We start from the raw sequence: 23094 nt of genomic DNA on the forward strand, positions 1-23094 counted from the left end.
AGGAAAGGAGCGGTGTACAATAATAAAAAATATATATATGCACAAATGCACCCATATTTAAATGGAAGAGGAAGAACAAAAAAAAAAAAAAACCTTTCAGTAACAGCTTCAGGTATTCCTTGGAAGTGCAGTGGAGGATCGTTTGATTTCGGCAAATCCACAGCACTCGAAGGGATAATATCTCCGGTATATTTAGGCTGTGAAAATGAATCTTCTTCTTTCTGAGAGGAGAAACACCTCATAATTGACCAATCAAGTGGGCAATGAGACAGGAAGTAATCTTGGTCCCCATTTATATAAACATTTTCAGAGTAAAACAAATCCAATTTCTTGGTTAAAATTGGTTAAGAGACATTACTTACACAAAGTTATTCTTCCACTACCCCCACCGCAGCACAAACACTAATCAATTGCTAGAAACCCCAACACAGAACTACAGTAACAAGCTGTGTGCACACAACATTCTTTACCAGTTACAGACCGAATAACAGAAATGTCTAATTTAACCAGAGTACAGGAAGTGCCCACCATTATGCAGTTTTGGGTCAGGATAGCACAGCCAGTCAACACAAAGGAAAACCACATGCATGCTCCATGTACCTCAAGCATAACTTCCATGGTGCCAGGCATAGGGGTGTTGGTATTAGAAAGGCCTTTGCAGGTAAGAGTTGTCAGGGAAGGTTTAGGAGACTGTGTTACTGGACTCAAAGTGGATGCCAGACGTGAAAGTTTGTCCAGACGACACTTGATGTCACTCAGGTCCAAATCAATACCCCAGCATCGTCGCGGCCCCGGCGGCACGGCCTGTCCTCTCTGAGCCGGCAACTGCGGCTTGGGCTTCACCTGCTGTACACAATATAAAAAGTAAAGGTTTGGTCACGTCCACAATCAAGATAAGAATCTATTCTCAACCCAAATTTGCTCTTCATTAGAACTACCTGCCAAACTTACCAAAGGTTTAGTGACTTCCTCCAATCTCTCACGTTGAATTTGTAATAATTGTATAACAAATAAAAAACGTTGAGTATGGAGGCAGTATAGCACACCTGTGCAAACGGTGACTGTGTCACACATATGACTCCATTCTGCGATTTTGCCCAATCAGGAGTCCGTCCCGTGCTTCGCAGAAATGCGTGTACTGCATGCACGCTCACACGCATCAAAAACGTCACCACAATATGCTTGTGCAGATGCACAATGCACATGTCATATGACTTGATTGACACAAAATAAACTCCAGCTATTACTGTTGGGTCATATACCATGAAAATGAATTCTTACCTAAAACTTCTCTCTCGTTCCTGTTCAACATGGTCAGAGGTGACGGCTGCTCCACTTCATCGTTGGTCACCATCGAGGAACTATTTTCCAGATCTCGACAAGGATCTAGCCAAGGATCTAACCGTGGTATGGACACAAAGGTCTCTCGTCTGTGGATGGGGGAAATACACTGCTCACTCGTAACATCTACAACGATCTTAGAAAAACCCTCCACACCGCCACTGCCCTTAGGAATGTGGCTGGAAGATCTTAAGGGTGTTGTTGTGTGATGAGGCTAGGGTTGGCGGCACAAGAGTTTGAGGAACAGAACATTAAAAATAATTTAAAAAATTAATACAAAAAATATATCACAATTCCCCAAACAGAATAAGCTTTAAAGCTTAAAAGAGATCAAACTTTCATGATGACGACACAAACCAACACACCTGACGGTAGTAGAAGAGGCTGGAGTGCAATTTTGAGTTGGCTTTGCGAATGATCTTTCTAGACTGAGTACAGGTGAGCGCTGGCGGGCTATGCTGTTGGTCATATGAGCCGGAAGGCGCCACACAAACACACAACTACACGGGAGGCACAAAAGTAGGAACTTATGTTTCTTCAATTAATCAATCTAGTGATTAACGGTTCATAGAACCTGTCACATGTAGAACATAGAAACGACCAATTTGAGGGAATTCACACATTTTTGGCTGTAGAGTTAAAGTCAAACTGTGTCAGTGGTGTTATAGGTTTGTAAACGAGAACGACACCCTTCGACGTCATGACTTCGACCGATATGCCTCTGCCCACATTATTACATCATTATACATACCTGTATCAAGTTTGATTTAAATCCATTCAGCTGTTCTCAAGTTATCACATTTTTACCTGACATGACCTCTGACCTTTGATCTATTGATGCCATAATCCAATCAGTTCATCTTTGCATCATATATACTTATACCAAGTTTGTTCATAATCCCATCACTGGTTCATGAGATGGTGCGACAACATAAATTTTACTTAACATGACCTCTAACCTTTGACATCATGACCCCAAAATGTAATCAGTTTATCTTTACCTCATTGTACATACCTGCACCAAGTTTGACTAAGATCCCTTCAGCCGTTCAAGTTATCACGGTAACAAAAAGCTATCACGGACAGACGGACGGACAGACAACCTGAAACCATAATGCCTCCGGCGATTTCGTCAGCCAAAGCATAAAAACTGGTTGTCGTCCATATTCAAAATAGAAGACACTACCACCGAGATTTCGTGCCCAGCAAGCAATGCTCAAGATTCACTAGGCAGCTGCACAAGGTGTGCTGCCATCTTTGACATGTTATGGTCGAAATTTCATGGTTCACTGTGAAACGTACCAGCAGTACACCACACAAAGAGAAATAAGCAAAGAAATCAAAAGACATCACAGGCAGTGAAACGATTTGGAGACATTCAGAGAATCAGTGGAAAATATCAAAATACACGAGGGCCTTGCTGTTCTCAGGGCTTACATTCTTGAAAATCCCCGTGAACCGCAAATCCACAATGCGCAAACTTAAGGGGTAATGGGGAAAATAGGGTTAGACACAAACTTTAAAAATTGTCACCCATTTTTTTTTTGTGCTATTTATTTTCATGAATAAGAGTTATATTAAGAACATAAATAAAATTTCTTTTCTTGAGTTGTTAAGATCATGAAACCCACCGTTAATAAAAATAAAAAAAATCGCCTGAGTGGGCTGTTGGTCATCTCTTGAGGTTGTATTTCAGCCCACTGCTGATTTTGAGGTAACCCCCTAATCCCATAAGAGGCCCCCTAATCCAGAATTGAACTAGAAAGAGCAATCAGAGATTGCAGACCCTCGCCTCGCACACACGGGCGCAACCCCCATGATCTGAAATCGAAAAAGCAAAGCCTGCGCGATTGTGGGAGCTACTGTCTTTTATTCATGTGTCAAGTTTCAGAACAATCAGGCGGATGATAAGGGAGGCGTAGCAAAATAGCAAAAAAGTTAACGGACGGATGGACAGACAAAATGATGAATTTCAAACAAACATCTTATTTAAAGCACAGGTACATGGAAAGGAAGGAGTACACAAATGACAACACCAACAAACCATTAGAGTTGACCCAGAGCTAGCCGCGCCCTGAAACCCGTGCTCATGGCTAACAGCGCTTGACAGGTTACAGTTGGTGCCCGATTGGAGTAACATTTTGCTTTGAAACTCAAAAACAAACGTGCTATCATATACTAACACTAATTTCTACTGCACACACTTACAAAATACTGCAATTACTTAATTTCATGTGACAGGTAAATATCGAGAAAGTTTGAGTTGATAGCCGAACTCTGCTCAGAAGTGCAACTCACGGAGCCCGAGTTTGGGAACTCGGTTCGGGTACAGCACCGAGTTAGCATGCATCGAGCAACGTCCTCTTGATCCAGTAATTAAATTTTACTTTAATAATTTTAATTTAATTATTGGCATCAGATTCTGACCCTGCATGATTTAGGCAAAAACAGAGTGGTTTGCACAAAATGGTTACACTCAAACCTGATGCATGTACCTGTCCCCCGATGCCGAGATCAGATGCCTTCCATCATCACTGAATTTCATGCTCGTTACAATATCTGAAAAAGGGCAGGTGAGCGTCAAAGGGCGTCAAATGGAGGTTACGACAGTAATATAGGCTGGACCCAGTACTCACAGGGATTGGTTAAAGGATCTTTAATACAGTCAAGTGAAAAAGTAAGTCCACCCCATGTAAAGTTTTGACTTTTTCAACATATTTCAACATACAGCTATTTGATCTTCATTTCAACAATATTGATAGATAAAGGTGATATAACATAACAAATATCATGAAACATTTACATTTTGTAGTCCATTGTATAATTTAAATAAACATGAATGCAAATTTCGCATGTGGAAAAAGTAAGTAGACCCCTACATTTATCACTTCTTCAAATACCTAAAATTAGAATCAGGTGCACCAGCTCAGGTGCAAATGATTAGAACATCGTTAGAGAGGATCTTGGAGGAACCTGTCTTATTTAAACCTCAGACATTTAGTTTGGTTTGCTCTTTGTTGTTGAAGTGTGCGGCGCCACCATGCCTAGATCAAAAGAGCTCTCTGAGGCCTTCAGAAAGAAGGTGATAGATGCCTACGAGTCAGGGAAGGGATTTAAAAAGATCTCCAAACAATTTGAAATCAATCATTCAACTTTCCAGAAGATCATCTACAAGTGGAGAAGATTCCAAACAACTGCCAACTTGTTCAGGTCAGGCCGCCCCAGCAAGTTCAGCCTGAGAGCAGACCGCAAGATGCTGAAAGAAGTCTCTAAGAACCCCAGAATGTCATCACAGGACCTACAGGTAGCTCTTGCCACTGTTGATGTCAAAGTGCACGAGTCTACCATTAGAAAGAGGCTGCACAAATTTGATCTACATGGGAGGTGTGCCAGGAGGAAACCTTTGCTGTCCAGAAAGAACATCAGGGCAAGACTAAAGTTTGCCAATGAACACCTAGGCAAAGACCAGCACTTCTGGAACAATGTGCTCTGGACAGATGAGTCAAAGGTAGAGCTATTTGGCCACAGTACCAGAAAACATGTTTGGCGAAAACCAAAGACAGCATTTGGCCACAAGAACCTGATACCAACTGTAAAGCATGGTGGTGGAAATATTATGGTTTCGGGCAGCTTTGCTGCATCAGGGCCTGGGCAGCTCACCATCATAGAATCCACTATGAATTCTTCATTGTACCAGAGGGTGCTTGAGGATAATGTGAGGCCATCTGTCGGAAAGTTGAAGCTCAACCGAAGATGGACCTTGCAACATGACAATGACCCGAAAAATACCAGTAAATCCACCAAGGGATGGCTGAAAAGAAAGAAATGGAGGGTTCTGGAATGGCCAAGTCAAAGCCCAGATCTAAATCCCATCGAGATGTTGTGGGGGGATTTGAAACGAGCTGTGCATGCAAGAAACCCCTCAAACATCGCACAGCTGAAAGAATTCTGCATGGAGGCGTCGGCAAAAATTTCTCCCAGTCGATGTCAGAGACTGGTAGACAGTTATAAGAAACGCCTACTTGAGGTTGTTTCTGCCAAAGGGGGCAATACCACCTAATAGAGTAGAGCCAAGGGTGTACTTACTTTTTCCACATGCGAAATATGCATTTATGTTTATTTAAATTATACAATGGACTACAAAATGTAAATGTTTCATGATATTTGTTATATTATATCACCTTTATCTATCAATATTGTTGAAATGAAGATCAAATAGCTGTATGTTGAAATATGTTGAAAAAGTTAAAACTTTACATGGGGTGTACTTAATTTTTCACGTGACTGTATATAAATTAAAGGGGGGGGGGCGGCAAATGCACCCTGCTCACCTGAGTGACCACAAGCAGAAGCGACGCATTCGCCCGAGTTGAAGTCAAAAATAGACAGGAACTTGTCCGTGCAACTGCTGACCACAAAAGTACCTGACGGGTCCAGTTGGACCTGAAAAGGCCAAGAAATACACCAGACGCTTCACGGTCATAATTGCTGAAACTTAGTTGGCATTACATTTAAGAATACGCATACCACACGAGAAGGTGAGAAAAGTGGTCTACGTACCTTTATTAGACTTCCATCGTCACCCTGAGCTCCCTTGTAGGCCTTTTTCTGTTTCCCACTTTCCACACTGAACATCCTGTCAATTTCAAAATGTACAATCACAATTTAAATTAAAGATTTACCATACGAGTCAGCCTTTGCAAGCTGACAAATACCATCTGTGAACCATATATGAACTGGTAATAGCACTCGCATGCCCCGACAATCATCATGTAAAGGTAAAGGTTTACTTTGAAGGTTATGGGGAAGCAGGGGTACAGGTAATTGCCATGCACGTGCAAAGCGAAATGTGGTGTTAAGCAATCAGTCGTGTACGTACGTACATACATAAGTGTCTGCGTTTTTAAAATTCTTTTTCTCAGCAACTATTGGTCCAATTGACACGAAATTTTCACCATTGTATGTAGAATTGTCTACTCATGTAGAATTATTAGTGATAATTATGATGTCATCGGTCACGTGGTGCAGGCACCATCTTGGGGAAAAAATTGGACCTCCATATCTCCGAAGCCACTCCATAGAAAAAATTTAAACATGGCTCATTGGAAAGAACTCCACATGGGGAATAAGTGTGGTTAACGATGATGTCATTGGTGCCTTCATTATGAAATAATTCGACAAGTACAATGCTTAGTCGATCAATTAGAAATTTATTGAGGATGATCTATGCAACAATTATAATGGAGAATGTGAATTTATGTCATCGGTCACGTGGTGTAGCAGCCATATTGGATAAAAGGAAAACCCCTTTTAAAAAAAAACAGAAGAGTTGGCTTGCACCAAGTCGAGCGCATGGAGGAAGTATTCCATGAATACCATCTAGTTAATCTTGCTTTTGGCCACCACTCGTCTCAGAATGATGTTCCTTGGACTGATCCCAGAGAATCTTATTAAATAAATGATTTTTCATGTTGCTAATCAGTCACCCTAATTGGCATTTGATCTGTATTGCATCCTTTACATGAATGACTCGATAACAAACATTCTTCTTATAACCTTCCTTTAGCCATTAGAACAATTTATCAAAATAGGGTATTAAACTACCACCATTGGTGGGTGTGAGCTTGTCCTTAATGTAAAATAATGTTTAAACAAAAATGATGAAAGTTGGTGTGAACTAATCACCAAAACTAAGACAAACATGGCACTTAAAATTGTTCACCTGATCATCCGATCCTGGCAGCCCACCGCAGCATACTTTCCATCAATATCCACCGTCATGTCGTAAAGCGTACATTTTTCCACCACGTGGTGCGTCATGTTAAACTGTGGCCCATCTGCCATCTGTAGAAAATAAACACCGAACACAGCCAGGATACCTTCACTCACTCGCACAAGAAATGCTCAAACGCCAAACCTCTGGGCCAATACTCGCCATGTCCTTCTAGAGTGTTTCACAAGCATAAAAATGTCAAAAACCATCAGATGTGCTTCCTTACTGCACATCATTCCTTACTCATTCCTTATGGGAAGATTTTTTTTTTTTTTTATCATTCTAAAACAATCTGTAGATTCAGACAATCCAGATCTGATATTCCACGTATCCCAGCAAGGCATCACATCAATGGCCATCATAAGCTACCGGATCAGCAACATGTTGGCGATGGAAGCATTTTGTAATGAGGCCGGCCCACTTGTAGTTCTTTCAGCTCCACTGCGGTTGTCTAGAGACTTAACGAAAAAGCACGGATAGGCAGGTACACACCATCAGTGCTGTATGGAAGTAAATTGACTTGTCGCCCCCACAGCTGATCATATGCACCTGCTGTCCATTTTCTGGGGTGGGTGAATAGCAAGGTTCATAAAATTATCCCACCAAACGGATTAACACAAGCTTCTGGATAAGATTATAAGTAGGCCGACCTACCAACAAGCTTCACGGCAGTGATGGAGGAGGAGTGCTCGTCCAAAGTCTGCAGCAGGGTATAATTATTAGCAGCATCGAAAATGTGGATAAGACGATCACGACTTGCGGAGGCGAGGAGGCACAGATCTGTGGCACACCAATCGACATAGCTCATAACAGGTATGCAAAATCCAGGCGTTACGGCAGGCATACGGGTCAGATTGACAAAAGTTCAATCTACACTTGAGAAATTCACTCGCTCAAACCATAACCCTAACTGATCAAAGCTGCGTATTTAATTAATTTAAACACATTTCGATCAAACAAATGAAAAACAATTAAATAAAGGTCAATTGAGCTGTTTCTATCTGATCAAATTTGGGATAATCTCTGACAAAGCACAAGTAACAATCCTTACTGCTAGATTTAGTTGGCAGGTAATTGAGACACAACACTTCAGAGTTGTGTGCTGCCAGCAGACGAGTTTCCTGCTGTCCATGCAAGTCGTGGATCCTGCACGAGGTGAAAATGCGTCACGGCAAGTTAGGAGAACAACACGATTCCAACATTTCAATGTCAAATGGCAACAACAGTGACAATTTTTAAATCTCTTCGACACACTCCATACAGCCATACAGCCAAATACATGTGCACGCAAAGCAGGACGGGGTGAAGTACTGGCAAAAATAAATAAACTCCAGTCATTCTTCCAAAATAAGGTTTTATTGTCCCTTGCCCCTAGGACAAGGTCAGAGACGGGGGCTCCGTCAACATCAAAATGAGCCCCGTCAACCGATCATCTTTCCATGTACGCGATGTTGCAAAAACTGTTGAACATTTAGCTTTTATATTGCAGATATCGATTCCTCACAGCATCATCTCAATCTGATTCGATCACAGCTGTGATTGCCTGAATTATGTTGACATGGCAACCATCTGAGTAACTTAACTTGTGCACACGATATTTCAAAAACCGTTGAACATTTTGGGCCTAATTAACGAAAGATGTTTAAGAGTTAGACGCATGGAGAATCGCTAATCGTGTGACGATCACCCGTTTAAAGTTAATCGGCAATCGCCGAAGAGCGATTATCTAATGCAATCAAAACCTAATCTTTAACAAATACCAACAAAAAAACAAAACATGCCCTATGTCTTCGATTGTTCCTTGGGTGAACCTTGATTACTTCAATTAAACCAGTGGTTCTTAACCTTTAAAAGTGCCCGTACCCCTTGAGTTTTCATAATATTATACCATAACCCGTCAAAAATGACTTAAAACTACAATAAAATAATAGATTAAAAAAGTTTCTTTATTTTCACATTTAAAAAACAAACACATTTATGGAAACAATAATCATAATGCATAGTGTTTGCTGAAAAGTCACTTTGTTGAAGTAGATTACAGTACAATAATAACTTTTGTAGAGAAACATACGACACAGTACACACAGACATTTCTAGTGGCTCTTTTGTTGTTGTTTTTCATCAATGATGATGCTGAAACGAAATTATTTCTTTGAAATAGAAACACGCATGTCCGCCACTTGCATCCAAACGGTTCCTGGCCTTTGTTTTGATGTGTAGGAGTGTTGAAAAACCTGCCTCGTACAAATAGGTGGTCGCAAATGGCACGAGGATCTCCAGAGCTCTCTCTGCCAATTGTGGCAATGTTTTGAGTTGTGCACACCAGAAGAAGTCTAGTTGCATCGATTCAAACTCCATTCGGATTTTTCCATTGTCCTTCAGCTCAACAAGATAATTTTTTTAATTGAATTTTTTTGAATATACCCTTTTTTTTTAATTGAAGTTTATTTTGGTGCGGCACGTCTCGTACCCCCAGCTTAGAGATTTCATACCCCCAGGGGTTACAGGTACCCCTGGTTAAGAACCTATGAATTAAACCCATGTGTTGCTCTGAAAAATTGCCCTCCCGTTTTCTTTCCCGACATGTTGTCGTCGTAAGGACACGAACTAAAATTGACATACTCGAGGCCAATGCAGAGTCATTTAGGTAAATTGGTGAAGTAAACTCTTATATGGCACGCTGAATAAAAATAAATGTTAAAAAGGCATTGAATCATAACTGAGGCGTGCACGACAAAGCGGCTGTTAAGCGCCCTTTGTAAATTGCTATCTAGACGGGGGATTACCTGTGCACGTACAACGATGTTTTTGTCACCGTTTAAGGGTTAGGGGTGTTTTAGCAAGAGGCTCGCGAAGCGCCTTTCGTAAATTCTTCGGCCCTTAGCTTTCATATTGCAGATATCTATTCCTCATGGCGTTAGCTCAATCTGATTAAATCATGGCTGTGATTGGCACAATTATGTTGCCATGGCAGCCATCTTGGTAACCCAGCTTGTGCATGCGATATTTTTAAAAACGTTCAATAATTAGCTTTCATATTACACAGATCTATTCCTCACACAACCCAAAAGGCAGGAGGACCTGTAGTATCAGCTCCTTGTTGTTCTCTTGATGATAGTTGCCAGTTTGAGAGATTCCTGGATAGATGTATTTTTTCACATTATAAGAATCATTACATCATGACCATTAAACTCCATATAAGAATTTGGCCAAAGGCCATTGCAATGGCAAATGCAAAAGGAAACTTTAAAAGTATTCCTGCACGAGGTGAAACATGAACATCGCTAATGATTGTCCTTGCCAATGCATAATCAAGTCCATCAGGGAGTGCGTGCCACATCCTAGCCGGTCAACTTGGGAGAAATGACGTCACTAACCGGGCCCTCCGAGTACCAGTGACACCATCTTTATGACCACTTTTCACTGCACTCAGCAAGGCAATCAAGTAGAGTTTCCTTCTCCCCGTGGTTGCCAACCTATGGGTTGTTTGTCCATGTTCTATACTTTTCCTTCAAATGCTGAGTGTCAAGCAAGGAAGCAGCACGTACCATTTTTAAAGTGTTTGGGATGATTCGGCCAGGGTTTGAACCACAGAAAATTTCCTCCACCTATCATTCTTAAGCAAAAGATGGCATCAGCAGTTTGATTGTATCATGAATGACAGACCTCACCTGACATTACCCATCTTGTCCCCTGAAGCAAGCTCCTGACCATCAGGATTGATGCACAGGGCCCTGAGGCCACCAACAGCCTCACAGGATCCAGAATCTCTTCCAGAAGCCGCTTCTATATGAATCACTTTTAGTGACTGAAATAAAACAAAAATAAAATGAGAAACAAAATAAAGTTTGCCATAAACGGGACCAGCATGATCGGCCTTACTCACGTCGTCATTTTGATGAAGCAGCGATGCCTTGCTGGGTGACACACAAGCTCGTGCATGCCACATCCTGAGGGTGTTGTCATCCGAGGCCGTGATGAATGAGCCAATAGGCAGGGACGGTAAAAGTCTGTCAGGGAGTTCAGGGTACATCTGAAAGAAAAGTCAAAATGGCACCAGATAATCATAATCCAAAAGGTCCATGCTCGACCGAGAATTTCAACTCTGGTCACAATATTAAAAGCAAGCATTGAAATCTACTTGCATAATCATCTGGTTGGGTTCCCAACACACAAGTTATGAGTCAGAACTAAAACTACAAACAGACCGAGCGAATACAATTAACTGTTTTAACCAGAGATCAATGCTCATGAAGGAACATGGATATGGAGCAATTGGAGTTGACCCACAAACAAACACAGGGCAGCAGAAGTTGGGAAGTACAAACAGAACAAGGAACATGGAAGTAGACAAAATCCGGCAAACACAGTAAATGTGGAAAACCCTTCCAATAAATTTACACACATGGGCGTATAGACTCTATTTTGTGAAAGACTCAAATATTATCAATTAGTTTGTTTTTGCAGGTATTTAAAGGATACTGTTCGACACAATAATAAATTACGGTACTATCCTTTCCCGTTAAAGCATTTACATAAAACACCAGCATTTTTTAAAATTTTATTCTAAAACAACTTTACATGTTTCAAGAGCACGAGCAACAGTCTGTACTTTGTCTGAAGCAGCATTCATAAATAAAATATAACGACACTCTTCGACGTCACAACGTCGACCGATATGCCTCCGCCCACATGATGACATCATTATAATAGTTGTACCAAGTCTGATTAAAATCCATTCACCTCTCAAGTTATCACATTTTAACTGACATGGACCACTGCTCAATGACCTCTTGACCCCAAAAAATATCAGTTCATGTTTACATCATTATACATACCTGTACCAAGATTAAATTTAAATCCCTTCAGTTTTTTTTTTTTGTTTGTTTTTTGTATACAAGATCGAGGCTTGTGCAAGAGCTAACATTAATCACAAAAAAAACAAACCGACACATAAAACAACATAAAGAGAGCGGGAGACAAGATGGGGAGATAGAGGGAAGCACACAAGCACAACAGGAGAGAACAGGGACATCGGGAGATCTGTGGGAGGGAGAGGGCTTGGGGAGGGGGGCATGGAAACGGGAGGGGGGTGGAAGAGGTATAAAACACATGGACACTGCTAGGACTGCCAGGAAAGAAGTCGGTATTTCAAAAAAGTGGATCTGGAGGTGAATTAACGGGGGTAGAAAAGATCAAGGTTTTGGATGGGGGAAGATAAGAGATGGTGGTGAGCAGCTGTTTTAAAGACCTGGAGGGAGGAGTGGGATTGAAGAGAGTGAGCGAGTTTGTTCCAGAGGCGGGAGAAAAGAGGAAAGAAGGAGTGAAAGTGAGCAGAGTCTTGATTTTGGCAGTTTCACCATAAGAGGGTTGCTGGCAGATCTTGTACGACCTGTAGGGATATTTGGGGGACATAGCACAGACAGAGCTGGGGAGCCAGGCCGGAGAGGAGTTGGTAGAAGACAGAAAGACCACCTACCTGCCTGTGGTGAGTGAGTGAAAGGCCCTCACAATCAGCTTCATCGTGGGAGAGTCCAATGACTGAAATCTTTGTTTTCAACAGCGTGAAGCTGAGATAGTTGTGAGGCAGGAGCACCAGCCCAGAAGGGAGAACAGTATTCCATTGAGCTGCGGATGAAAGCCTTGTATGTGGTGAGGAGCTCAGGTGTGCCAAGTGTTACGGATTCGTCACTTCCATTGTGGTGGCTTTCATCCACTTGACATTTCTGGTTCCATGTATTATTATTATTGTTGTTTGAGGGAAATAGCAATTATTATTGTCAAAAGGTAAAAGGAATGTTTTAAAAATGAAACCAGATCGGGAACCGGAAGACGAAGAAGAAGAGAAAAAAGGGCGGAGCGAATGAGTCGGACAAGAAAGCCGAGTTGCTCTAGGTTCTGAAGCGAACGTTGGCGAGCCAGAGTCACGAGCGAACTTTCGGGTTTTCCAGGAGAGGAATTCCTACGACGGAGTTGTCATCGCTGTGACCGGTCAACCTGCATGTCAGGTTTTGCAATCGATTCAGGAGAGAATCATCGCCGTGCCATGCGCCACGAGACCGGGTCGTCGGCCATTTTGACTCGCGCAGGATTTGTGCTTCGCTCGCGGTTTCGTTTCTTTTCGACCATTCTCACCGCATTCAGACGTCGATCTGGGGCGTGTGTGTGACGCGGATTTTTGAAGGCTAATTCGTCCATACCCGAGGGTGTGATCTCTCGGTCACCTGTAGGGCACCTTTGGATTTCCCAGTCACCCTGAGGGCACCTTTGTACAGCTACGGCTGTATGACTGCCCTGGCCATCCGCACGGGATTCTGGTCTTTTGGACATCGTTCTAGCGATCGCTGGCGCGAATCAACTTCGTCTTGGAGCCGGGAATAAGAGACATTGGGGAATGTTCTTGTTACACTCACTTGGAGCACAGTGAGTTATGTATTGCAAAACTGATGGTACCATCATAGGACATATTGATTGTACTTTTGAATACTACTGTTGTTGTACCGTTATTCTTGTGTGATCTCAATACAATATTTGTTTGTGAGTAACAATTGGAGTGGCTTCTCCATTGATCTTTGACACACAGATTAACACATTTTTCTGCCGTGACTCCTCTCGGGGCTCGGAGGTACACCGTGACCATGAGGTCGGGGAGGAGCACGTAACACAAGGAAGGACTTCGCACGACGGAGGATGCCCAGTCGGCGACTGGCTTTGGAGGCCAGCTTGGAAATGTGGTTTTCCCAGGAAAGATCATGACAGATAGTGAGACCCAAAAGCTTGAGTGACAGAACTTCCTCAAGAGGATTGTTCAGAAAGTAGATAGGAGGGTTGTCCAGTCAGTCTTTTCAGAGAGACACAGTGAGAGTGTGAGATTTGTCAGGATTGAAAGACATGTTCCACTTGTTTGACCAGTCTGTGATTTTATCCATGTCTGCAGAGAGTGAGGAGGCTGCAGACTGCTGATCTGAGGGATGAGGAATGGAGTGGCAGAGAGTGGAGTCATCAGTAAAGAGATAGAGAGGGTTTTCCAGAGAGTCGGAGAGATAATTGGTTAGAGACCAGAAAAAGCACCGGGCCCAGAACACTGCCTTGGGGAACTCCAGCCTGAACAGGAAGGGGAGATGAGAGAATTCCATTCAGGGATACACGTTGAATACGACTGGAGACATGGGCGGACTGGCCATAGGGCATTTGGGCAATGCCCGGTGGGCTGGGACCGCTGGGTAAAAAATGGGCCGCTGGGCTGGATAAAAAAACTGCTGAAAAAAAAATTGTCATGGAAAACTTCTGGCTCTGCCTCCATCCCCGGGGATTCCCCGCTAAATATCAAAAGTTCAAAAGGTCGCCCCTGACGCCTCATTATAATATTACTAACAACGGTACCCGCCCAGTAACACGTACCAGAGAAAACAAATCGTTTGCGCAGTGGGCTCTCCAATATTCGATGTGTTCACGGTTTGAATTACGTAACGTAACGTTTGTGACGATGTTTGTGACTTTTGTGTTCACGGTAGTGTTTGATGTGACGGTGTGAACTTAATTTCGTAATGTTTTTCGTTTTTATTTTCGTAATCGTTTAATGAACGTTTAATGAACGTTTAATGAGCGTAAGAATAATGTTTAATGATCATTAGATGAATGAATGAATGTTATGAATAATGCCATGGTGTCGCGTTGGCAGCAGTGACAATATAAAAATGTTTGCCAAGAACTTCAAAGAGAGAAAAGGAACTTTTATCAGCAATGACGTGTGTCCTGAAGTTCTAAGTTGAAGAAGAGGTGCCGTACAAAATCATTCCATTTTTTTTCCTAAAGAAAAGCGAACAGTTGATGTCACTAATCACGATTTGAAACACGATGGAATAATATTTACCGATATGAACAGTGATGTGGTATTTTTTTATTGAAATTCTAAAAATACTGTTCACATTTTGATGATTTGTGTGTGATATTTAACGGATGTTAAAATAAATCGCGCCTCCAAATTGAAGCCCCGCCCTCAGAGCGGGTACCGTTGCTCGTCATAGATAATGGCGACTCAACAATTTTTACCGCTTTGCTTTGAAGAACGGGATGAAGGGGGAGGAGCGTGTTAATATGTCTGGTTGAAGGCTGTGGGCTGTGAGGTGAGGGGTTTTAAGCCAGATTTGAATCTTACAGCCGCCATGTTGGTTGTCACTGTCACTGCGATGCGAAGGGAAAGACGCCTCAGAGCTGTCACATTCACAATCGCTATGTCGTATGTACTCCCGATACGTGTTTCCTTCGATTGTAAAAACTACCAAGTCAACAGTAAAAAGGATTTTGAGCCGATAGGCCAAGTAAGTTTAGATAGGTCTACTGACTACTGATCTAGTATTGATAACAATGTCGCGAACTGACTTACGATGCTAATCTTTTTTTCTTCAGCATCTGCATCTGTAACCAACAATGGATAAAGCAAACCAGAAGAGAAGAAAAGGAGGTGCTGAGAAGGAACGTGATCGAAAGAAAAAGAAACTGTCAGATAGTGCTTCAAAGTGCAGAAACCTTTTGGATCTGTTCAAGAGTACTAATACTGGGCCTGGTGAAGTCAGTGAACACAGGGATAAGGATACTGAATCGGTAGCTGGACCATCAGCAGCTGAATTGGTGGATGATCAATTGGCAAATGAATCAGTAGATGACCAATTGGCAGCTGAATCGGCAGAATTGGTGCAAATTGGTGAACACGAACAGGTACGGTCAGCTGAGAGAGATGTACCTGCTGCAGCTGCTACACTTGCAGAGGAGGGATACCCCTCGATTAACTACTTTAAGAAACCATGTAGAGATGAAGATTGTTTGCTGTTTTGGAATTACCACCCTAATCAAAAAACTGACAACCGAGTGGTGAAGAGGTGTTTCATGCGAAAAGATGGTACAAACAGATGGTGGTTGTCATACAACAAGGACAATCATTCTCTTCACTGTTCAGTGTGCTTGGAGTTTTCCAGCACCTGACTGGTCCACGTTCATCGAGGGAATGACTGACTGGCGACATGTACATACACGTGTTGAAGAACAGGAACGCTCTTCTTTTCATTTGAGATGCTCTACAGCATACCTGGTAGATCGACAACAGTCCAGCGTTTCTCACCTGCTCGCACGTAGCCATCATGATGAGGTTAGAAAGACATGACAAGTGATGGAAAGAGTTGTGGATGTGGTCAAACTCATTGATAAGAGGGGACTGAGCTCCAGAGGAAGTAATGAAGAAGCAGCATACATACTTGTCAATGAGGAGATCGAAAATGGTACATTTCTGGAAGTTGTAAAACTACTTCGGAAGTATGATTCCTGCACAGCCGATCATCTCTCTCACTTTGTCCAGAACAGCAAGAAGCAACATGAGAAGGCAAAGAGTTCATGAGGTCGAGGCTCCTTGGTAACTTTGCTGTCTAAAACTACAGTGAATTATGTTATCACAGTTATCCGGGATAAGATACGTCGGCGGATTTCTGAAGAAGTAACAGACATGTTTGCTGTGGAAATTGATACCACTCAAGACATCTCAACACAAGACCAGTGCTCTGTTGTTCTGAGATATGTTGATAGCACTGGCACTATCCAAGAAAGATTCGTGAGTGTGGTGAATGAAATGTGAGGAATCTACTGGCGAAGCTTTTGTGCAACTTGTTTCTGAAGTCTTGTTAGGACTGAATCTTGGCCTCAAGAACTGTGTTGGAAACTCAACTGATGGTGCAGCAAACATGCAGGGGCGCTACAAAGGCTTCAGTACTCTGCTATCAAAGGAAGCTCCAATGCAGATCCATGTTTGGTGCCACGCACATGTGTTAAATCTCGTTGTGACTGAAGCTACAAGTGATGTGGTGACTAGTGCATCACTGTTCTCACTACTGAATGACATTGCAGTATTCTTTCGGGAATCTTATCAGCGAATGAACATCTGGAGTTGACACTCCACTACTGTGAAACGAATGGGAACTATCGGAGAAACTAGATGGTGGTCAAAGGATGCCGCCTTGAAGAAGGTTTTTGGTTCATTCAACAATCCAACTGGAGCACTTTTCATGGAAGTTATCACCACTCTTAATGCCATACTTGTTGCTGACCAGATCCAAGCAGCTGTTAAGGCCAAGATGAAGGGATACATTGCCAGTCTCCTGCAGTTTGAAACAATTCTGACTGCACAAGTATATCTGCAAGTATTCTCCCGCACTACAGCGCTCTCCAAGTATCTACAAACTGTGCAATTGGATCTGCTGACTGTGCACCGGATGGTGGATGAATTGCTAGAGAATATGCAGATGCTACGATTGCTACGGGATGACTTCCAAGCTTGTCATGATGCAGCTGCAAATTTTGTTCAATGGGCTAATGACCAACTGGATGAAATGGATGTAAATCTTGTTATGGAAGAGTCCCTTCCTATAAAACGGCAAAGACAGCACAAATGTATTGATGGCAAACTGTCCATAGATGAGGCTACATCAGCTTCTGACCCAGTAAAGAAGTATCGCATTGAAGTGTACAACCGAATAGTGGACACTATTGTGAGCAGCATCGAGCAGCGGTTTGACAGATCAGCAACATCAACATTGTAAGCTGATCTCTCACTTCTTCACCCAAGGAACTTTGATCAAGTGCCATCGGGAGCTCTGGAAGAGCTGCACAAACATTTGCTGAGATTTGATGATGGTGTCACTGCGGAACAGCTACGAAAAGAACTGCGAAGCCTTGGAGAACAATGGTCAACACTGAAACAATCAGTAGCAGATGCTTATACAGTGCAGGAGGACAGTGAGTCTGAACAGGACAGGAAGACTCTGCCAAGTACATGCAAGTCATGTAAAGCCTGTCCTCTCTGCTGATACAAGGTGCTCCTCAAGTTGAACCTCTTCACTGATGTCTACAAGAGCATTGGGCTTGCCTACATGCTGCTGCTAGCGCTGCCTGTGTCACAAGTGGCATGTGAACGGTCTTTCTCTGCTTTGAAGAGAATCAAAAGCCGTCTGCGAAGTACAATGACACAAGAACATCTTGAGGCGTTCATGTTGATGTCTGTGGAAAAAGGGAACCCGGCCAAGCTTGACACTGAGGATATCATTGATGGTGTGCCTGCCAGAAGCAGCGAACTGCGCAGGCACCTACTCTCTTAGACATGACATGTGCTTGTGTTACTGAAAATAAATTTAATTTTTAGTGGATTTTTTTTTTTCAAGCATTTCGTCTATTTCCTCAGATAAGCAACATATAAATGAATAATGGGCCGACCTAGGTGAAGGATGCCCGGGCCGGTTTTAAGACCCAGTCCGCTACTGACTGGAGAGGAAGTCCGCAAGCCATGCGTGGAGATTTCCATGGATAGCATAGGAGAGTGTGGTGAGCAGAGCGGGGTGGCAGACCGTATTGAAGGCACGTGATATGTCATGGGAGACAGCCCTGATTGCCTGTTTGGCATTAAGGACCTCCATCCATTGTTGAGAGAGCAGAAGCAGCATGCCCAGAGTAGAGTGACCTGGTCTGAATCCAAATTGATGATCCGAGATCAAGCCATTGGAGAAGAGGAAGGATTTGATGTCAGAAGTGATGATTGATTCCATTACCTTGCTGATTATTGGGAGCAGGCCGATTCGTCTATAGTTGCAAGGATCTGTTTTAGCATCTTTTTTGTGTAAAGCAGTAATGTTGGCTGATTTACAAGCAGATGCCAGATGACCTTGAGCAAAGGAGAGGGTGAAGAGAACAAAGAGAGGGTGAGATAGAGCGGCAGAGCAGGATGTGGGCTGATGCCGTCTGGTCCAGTTGCAGAATCAGAGTCGAGGTTTGACAAAAACTTCTCCACCTTCTCAGGAGAGAAGGACAGAGTCCAGAAGCAGCTTGGTTTGACTGGGTAAGGTGGGTACAGAGAGAGATGGGTTTGGAACACAAGATTTTGAGGCAAACACAGAGTTGAGGCATTTGGCTTTTTCACGTGCGGTGTCAGCTGTGTGGCCGTTTGAGGTAAGGGAGGGGACGGAAGGGGAACAAACACCAGAAACGGATTTGACCAGATGCCACCCGGATTTGGAAGAGGGAGACAGGTTTGAGAGTTCAGTCTTGAGATTAGAGAGCTATTGTTTCCTGGCTCTCCTGAGGGTAGACACACACTTGTTCCGAGCTTTGTGAAAGGAACTGAGATTTCCTTCAGTTGGATTTGTCTTCCAGGAAGTGAAGGCAAGTTGCTTCATGGCAACGGCCTCACCACAAGCTTCAGTGCACCATGGATGGGAGGAAGGGTATGACAACTTAGGACAAGATGGGATAAATCTGTGCATGAGAGAGAGAACAATTTACTTTGGAAGAATTCCCAGGAAGAGTTGACGTCAGAGGCAGTGGAGATGGGAGACCAGTCCAGATGATTGATGGCCGATTGAAGACCATGCCAGTTGGCCTGAGTAAAATGCCAGACTCGTCGTAGCTGAGGAGGCTCTCCGAGAATTGCCAAAGATGTCCACTTTAACAAGCAAATGTTCAGAGGAACCGATTGGAGCAGAAGAAGAACAGCAGACATTTGCAGGGAAGTTTGTCATAACAAAGTCTGGAAGAGAAGATACTCCATTGACTGAGATCCGGGTCGGGAAATTGCCAGATTGTGTCAGTCCCAGTGAGTCGCAGAAGTCCTTTACTGAGATGCCATGGCTGGTGAGAGGTTCCCACACCCAGCCAGCTGGCATGATGACAGTTGAAATCACCACATATGAGGAAGAGAGAGTTGAGATGAGTGGATAGAAGTTGGTCCATGTTGTCACACAGCGAGATGTAGATGGAGTCATCACTGTTTGGTGGACGGTACAACACACATATGAACAAAAGGTGGGAGCGGAGAGGAAGCCGTAGCCAGAGGTACTCCTGGGGGTGAGGTGGAGAGAGGGCAGTGCAAGGAGAGTGAGGAAGAGAGTTTTTGATAAAGATAGCAACCCCACCACTAGGACGAGGCTCAGGTATATCATACCGGAGGAGGGAGTAACCATGAAGATATATTAACGACTCAGAGACATCTTGAAGGAGGAAAGTTTCTGTAAAGCAGATTACGTCTGATTTGTCAAAAGCAACCTGTGTGGAGAGATCAATCAGGTTTGAGCGAAGGCCCCGGATGTTTGAGGTCCATAGCGTTAAGGGAGGGGGGGGAGCATCGGGTACAGGCCAGGGGAGGGGAGGGGTAGGGTAAGATGAGGAGTGAGAGGGGGGAGGTAGGGAGAGCTGTTGATAGTGTGTCAGAGATTGCAGAAGAGTTAGGAGAAAGGGAAGGATGAGGAGGACAAAAGGTTTGATGGTGATGGGATGAGGCAAGTTATCACACAATGTTCACAAGTCAATGTTCAATGTTCACAAGTCAATGTTCAATGTTCACAAGTCAATGTTCAATGTTCACAAGTTATCACATTTTTACCTGACATGACCTCTGAACTTTGTCCCCAAAGTCTAATCAGGTCATCTTTGCATCATAATACATACTTGCACCAACTTTGGTGAGAATCCCATCACTGGTTCACAGGTTATCGTGGTAACAGGATTTTTATCAAACATGACCTGTCTGACCTTTGGCTTTGTGACCCCAAAATCTAATCAGTTCATCTTTACCTCATTATACATACCTGCACCAAGTTTGACTAAGATCCCTACAGCCATTCTCAAGTTATTGCGGTAATGCAAACCTATCATGGACAGACGGACGGACAACCTGAAAACATAATGCCTCCGGCGACTTTGTCAGCGGAGGCATAAAAATATAAAAAGCGACCTAGAGAGTTCATAGAACACCTTACCCCACACAGACTTTAGGAAAAAAGACAAGGGAACAATCTATATTTTCTACGAGCTGCCATTTTGTCTGAATTTCGATAGTTCCCCCGTGGCAGAGTGCCAGCAACACATTTGGTTGGTCGAGATGGTGTAAAATGATGAAACAATTTGTTCAAGCACTGCTAAACTGGTAATACGATGCATCCGAATAAATAAGAATGAAAGTACAACAAATAAGTAAATAAAACACACAAGCTGAGCTCAGAACATCAGCCTCTCCCATATATTCATGGGCCTGCCAAATGATTACGTGAACATTCCCAAAGAAAATGGCTCTCCTCTACTATGGAATACGAATCATTCCAATATCAGTGCTTTAGAATGCACTTTCACTTGCAATACTCATAATTAAGGTTACAGCGAGTTAGCACAGAAGCAGGGAACAACAACATTGCAGTATATCATACCTCAACCCCCCAAACACAGGCAGAGTGGTAGAGTGCTGAGAATTCACAGGTGATGTCTTTGCCATTGGGGGACTCGCCGACGTGCCACACATAAAGGCTGTGATCACTGTAGGCACAAGCTAGCCAATGGCGTGCACCATTGTAACTCAAAGCCACCACGTCAGGAAAGCGAGCAAAATTTTGATCCTTCTGCGGCTTCCTGGAGAGGGTGGAAGGTTACAAACCCGATAGACGAAGCAGACATAAAACCCTTTAACCACAAACCATTCTTTTTTTTTTCCAACAAGACGTACGGCAACTCCGTTCCTGGTGTCATATAGTCCCCCAAGCAATGTGGGCGTGGCAAGTTGAACAGGATGTGAAGGTCACTGGCAAACACACGCACCACTCCATTTGTACAACCGCAAAAAATCATTCCATCACCAGCTGCCAAGGACAAGGCACTGCTGGCCTGTCATGAAAGGTAACAGGTGGGAAGGAAAAGGGGCAAATAATCATCACAATCACCATCATAGCTATATTTCTTTTAAACATAAAACCACCTGTTCAGGAGGCAAATTTAATATATATTAAAGAGTAGCAAAGGTACCTGTCAATGACTGGGACTCATAGATGTCTCACCTGAAATGAGCAAATTTTTTTTGGAGTGTCTTGGTAGAAACAGGAATTCAGTGTAAATATTCAGTGAGCAGATATCGCAATGGGTGCAGCTGGTAACCTTGACAACCTCGTTCTATTTTATCAGCTAAGATTTCCAATCCATGCTTGTACCTCCAAAGTACTGCTCGGGAGTGAATGAAAGCTGAATGAATGAATTGCTCTGCTCGGGAGTGAATGAATGAATGAAAGGTGACATGAAAGCTCAGCTGAGAAATGGGTTTAGGTGCGTTTTGGGCCTACCACCTGACGGAAGATCACTGAAGTTCTTTCAATACCAACCGACCACGTCCAGGCATCTTTCCCTCTCCACATTTATATTTTAACGGATTTAAATTGATAACAATTATGCAATTACGGATGTTATTTGGGAGCACTCGTCTATACTCATTGTGTGGCATTAGCAACGACCAGCAAACAACAAGCTGCCATAAAGATTCTGGTGGATCGAATGGCCAGATAATTCATTGAAAATGGTAGTTTTGGACTGATTATGGATACATCCAACAGGTGGTGTTGCATAGTATTTGCTATGATGTAGAGTATGCAACATACAACCTCATCTGTATAAAAGTGATGTAAATTTATTGGTCCATGTCTACATGTAAAAGGGGTGGAAATTTAGTGATCACAAAATCTCGGGTCATGGTTGGCTGTTCTTACGAGAGGACCACCAAAGCAATGGCATACCATCCATCTCTCAATACTGTTCACCACCACCATAATATGAGTATGAAGAACTCTCATAACCGTCACTCGGCGATCCTTCAAAGCTCTTTCCAGGAGCGAAACTTGATAGGGCTGTGCATAAAGGTCAAACACCTCTAGATTTTTTAATTCCATCGCAACGTGTCCTGGATACTGAGCTGGAGCTGCTGCTTTGTAGCCGATAACATCATGTGCATCCCTGATTCATCATGATAACATCATGCCCTGATTAACTTTGTAGCCTCAACAGAATAATTTTCCACACTGCATTTACAGGCTTGCAGATTTTTTTTGAAAACCCTTACGTGGCAACATGGGACAATTTCCCATTCCTGCAAAAAAAAAAAAAATCCTAAAGAAGCTTTTTTTGTTTTTCCAACC

General features: G+C 43.0%; 1 protein-coding gene across 3 annotated transcripts in view; it reads right to left on the reverse strand.

Moving 5' to 3' along the window:
- Positions 1-23094, reverse strand: part of LOC137436644 (mitogen-activated protein kinase-binding protein 1-like) — a 92711-nt gene that overhangs the window by 38186 nt on the left and 31431 nt on the right. For 2 of the 3 annotated variants that reach the window (XM_068130609.2, XM_068130607.2), the window contains exons 8-23: positions 21642-21799; positions 21349-21547; positions 11001-11147; positions 10786-10922; positions 8166-8260; positions 7769-7894; positions 7607-7677; positions 7064-7185; positions 5902-5977; positions 5673-5784; positions 3837-3900; positions 1707-1841; positions 1282-1430; positions 1047-1138; positions 601-846; positions 94-221 (exon numbers count right to left, since the gene is read on the reverse strand). In XM_068130609.2, coding sequence (XP_067986710.2) covers positions 94-221; positions 601-846; positions 1047-1138; positions 1282-1430; positions 1707-1841; positions 3837-3900; positions 5673-5784; positions 5902-5977; positions 7064-7185; positions 7607-7677; positions 7769-7894; positions 8166-8260; positions 10786-10922; positions 11001-11147; positions 21349-21547; positions 21642-21799 — 2057 coding nt within the window. The remainder of the gene's footprint in view (positions 1-93; positions 222-600; positions 847-1046; positions 1139-1281; positions 1431-1706; positions 1842-3836; positions 3901-5672; positions 5785-5901; positions 5978-7063; positions 7186-7606; positions 7678-7768; positions 7895-8165; positions 8261-10785; positions 10923-11000; positions 11148-21348; positions 21548-21641; positions 21800-23094) is intronic. The other variant, XM_068130608.2, reaches the window with a different exon arrangement.

The sequence above is a fragment of the Myxine glutinosa genome, chromosome 11 (genome assembly GCF_964187855.1).
Source record: "Myxine glutinosa chromosome 11, kmMyxGlut1.1, whole genome shotgun sequence".
NCBI classification, from domain to species: domain Eukaryota; kingdom Metazoa; phylum Chordata; class Myxini; order Myxiniformes; family Myxinidae; genus Myxine; species Myxine glutinosa.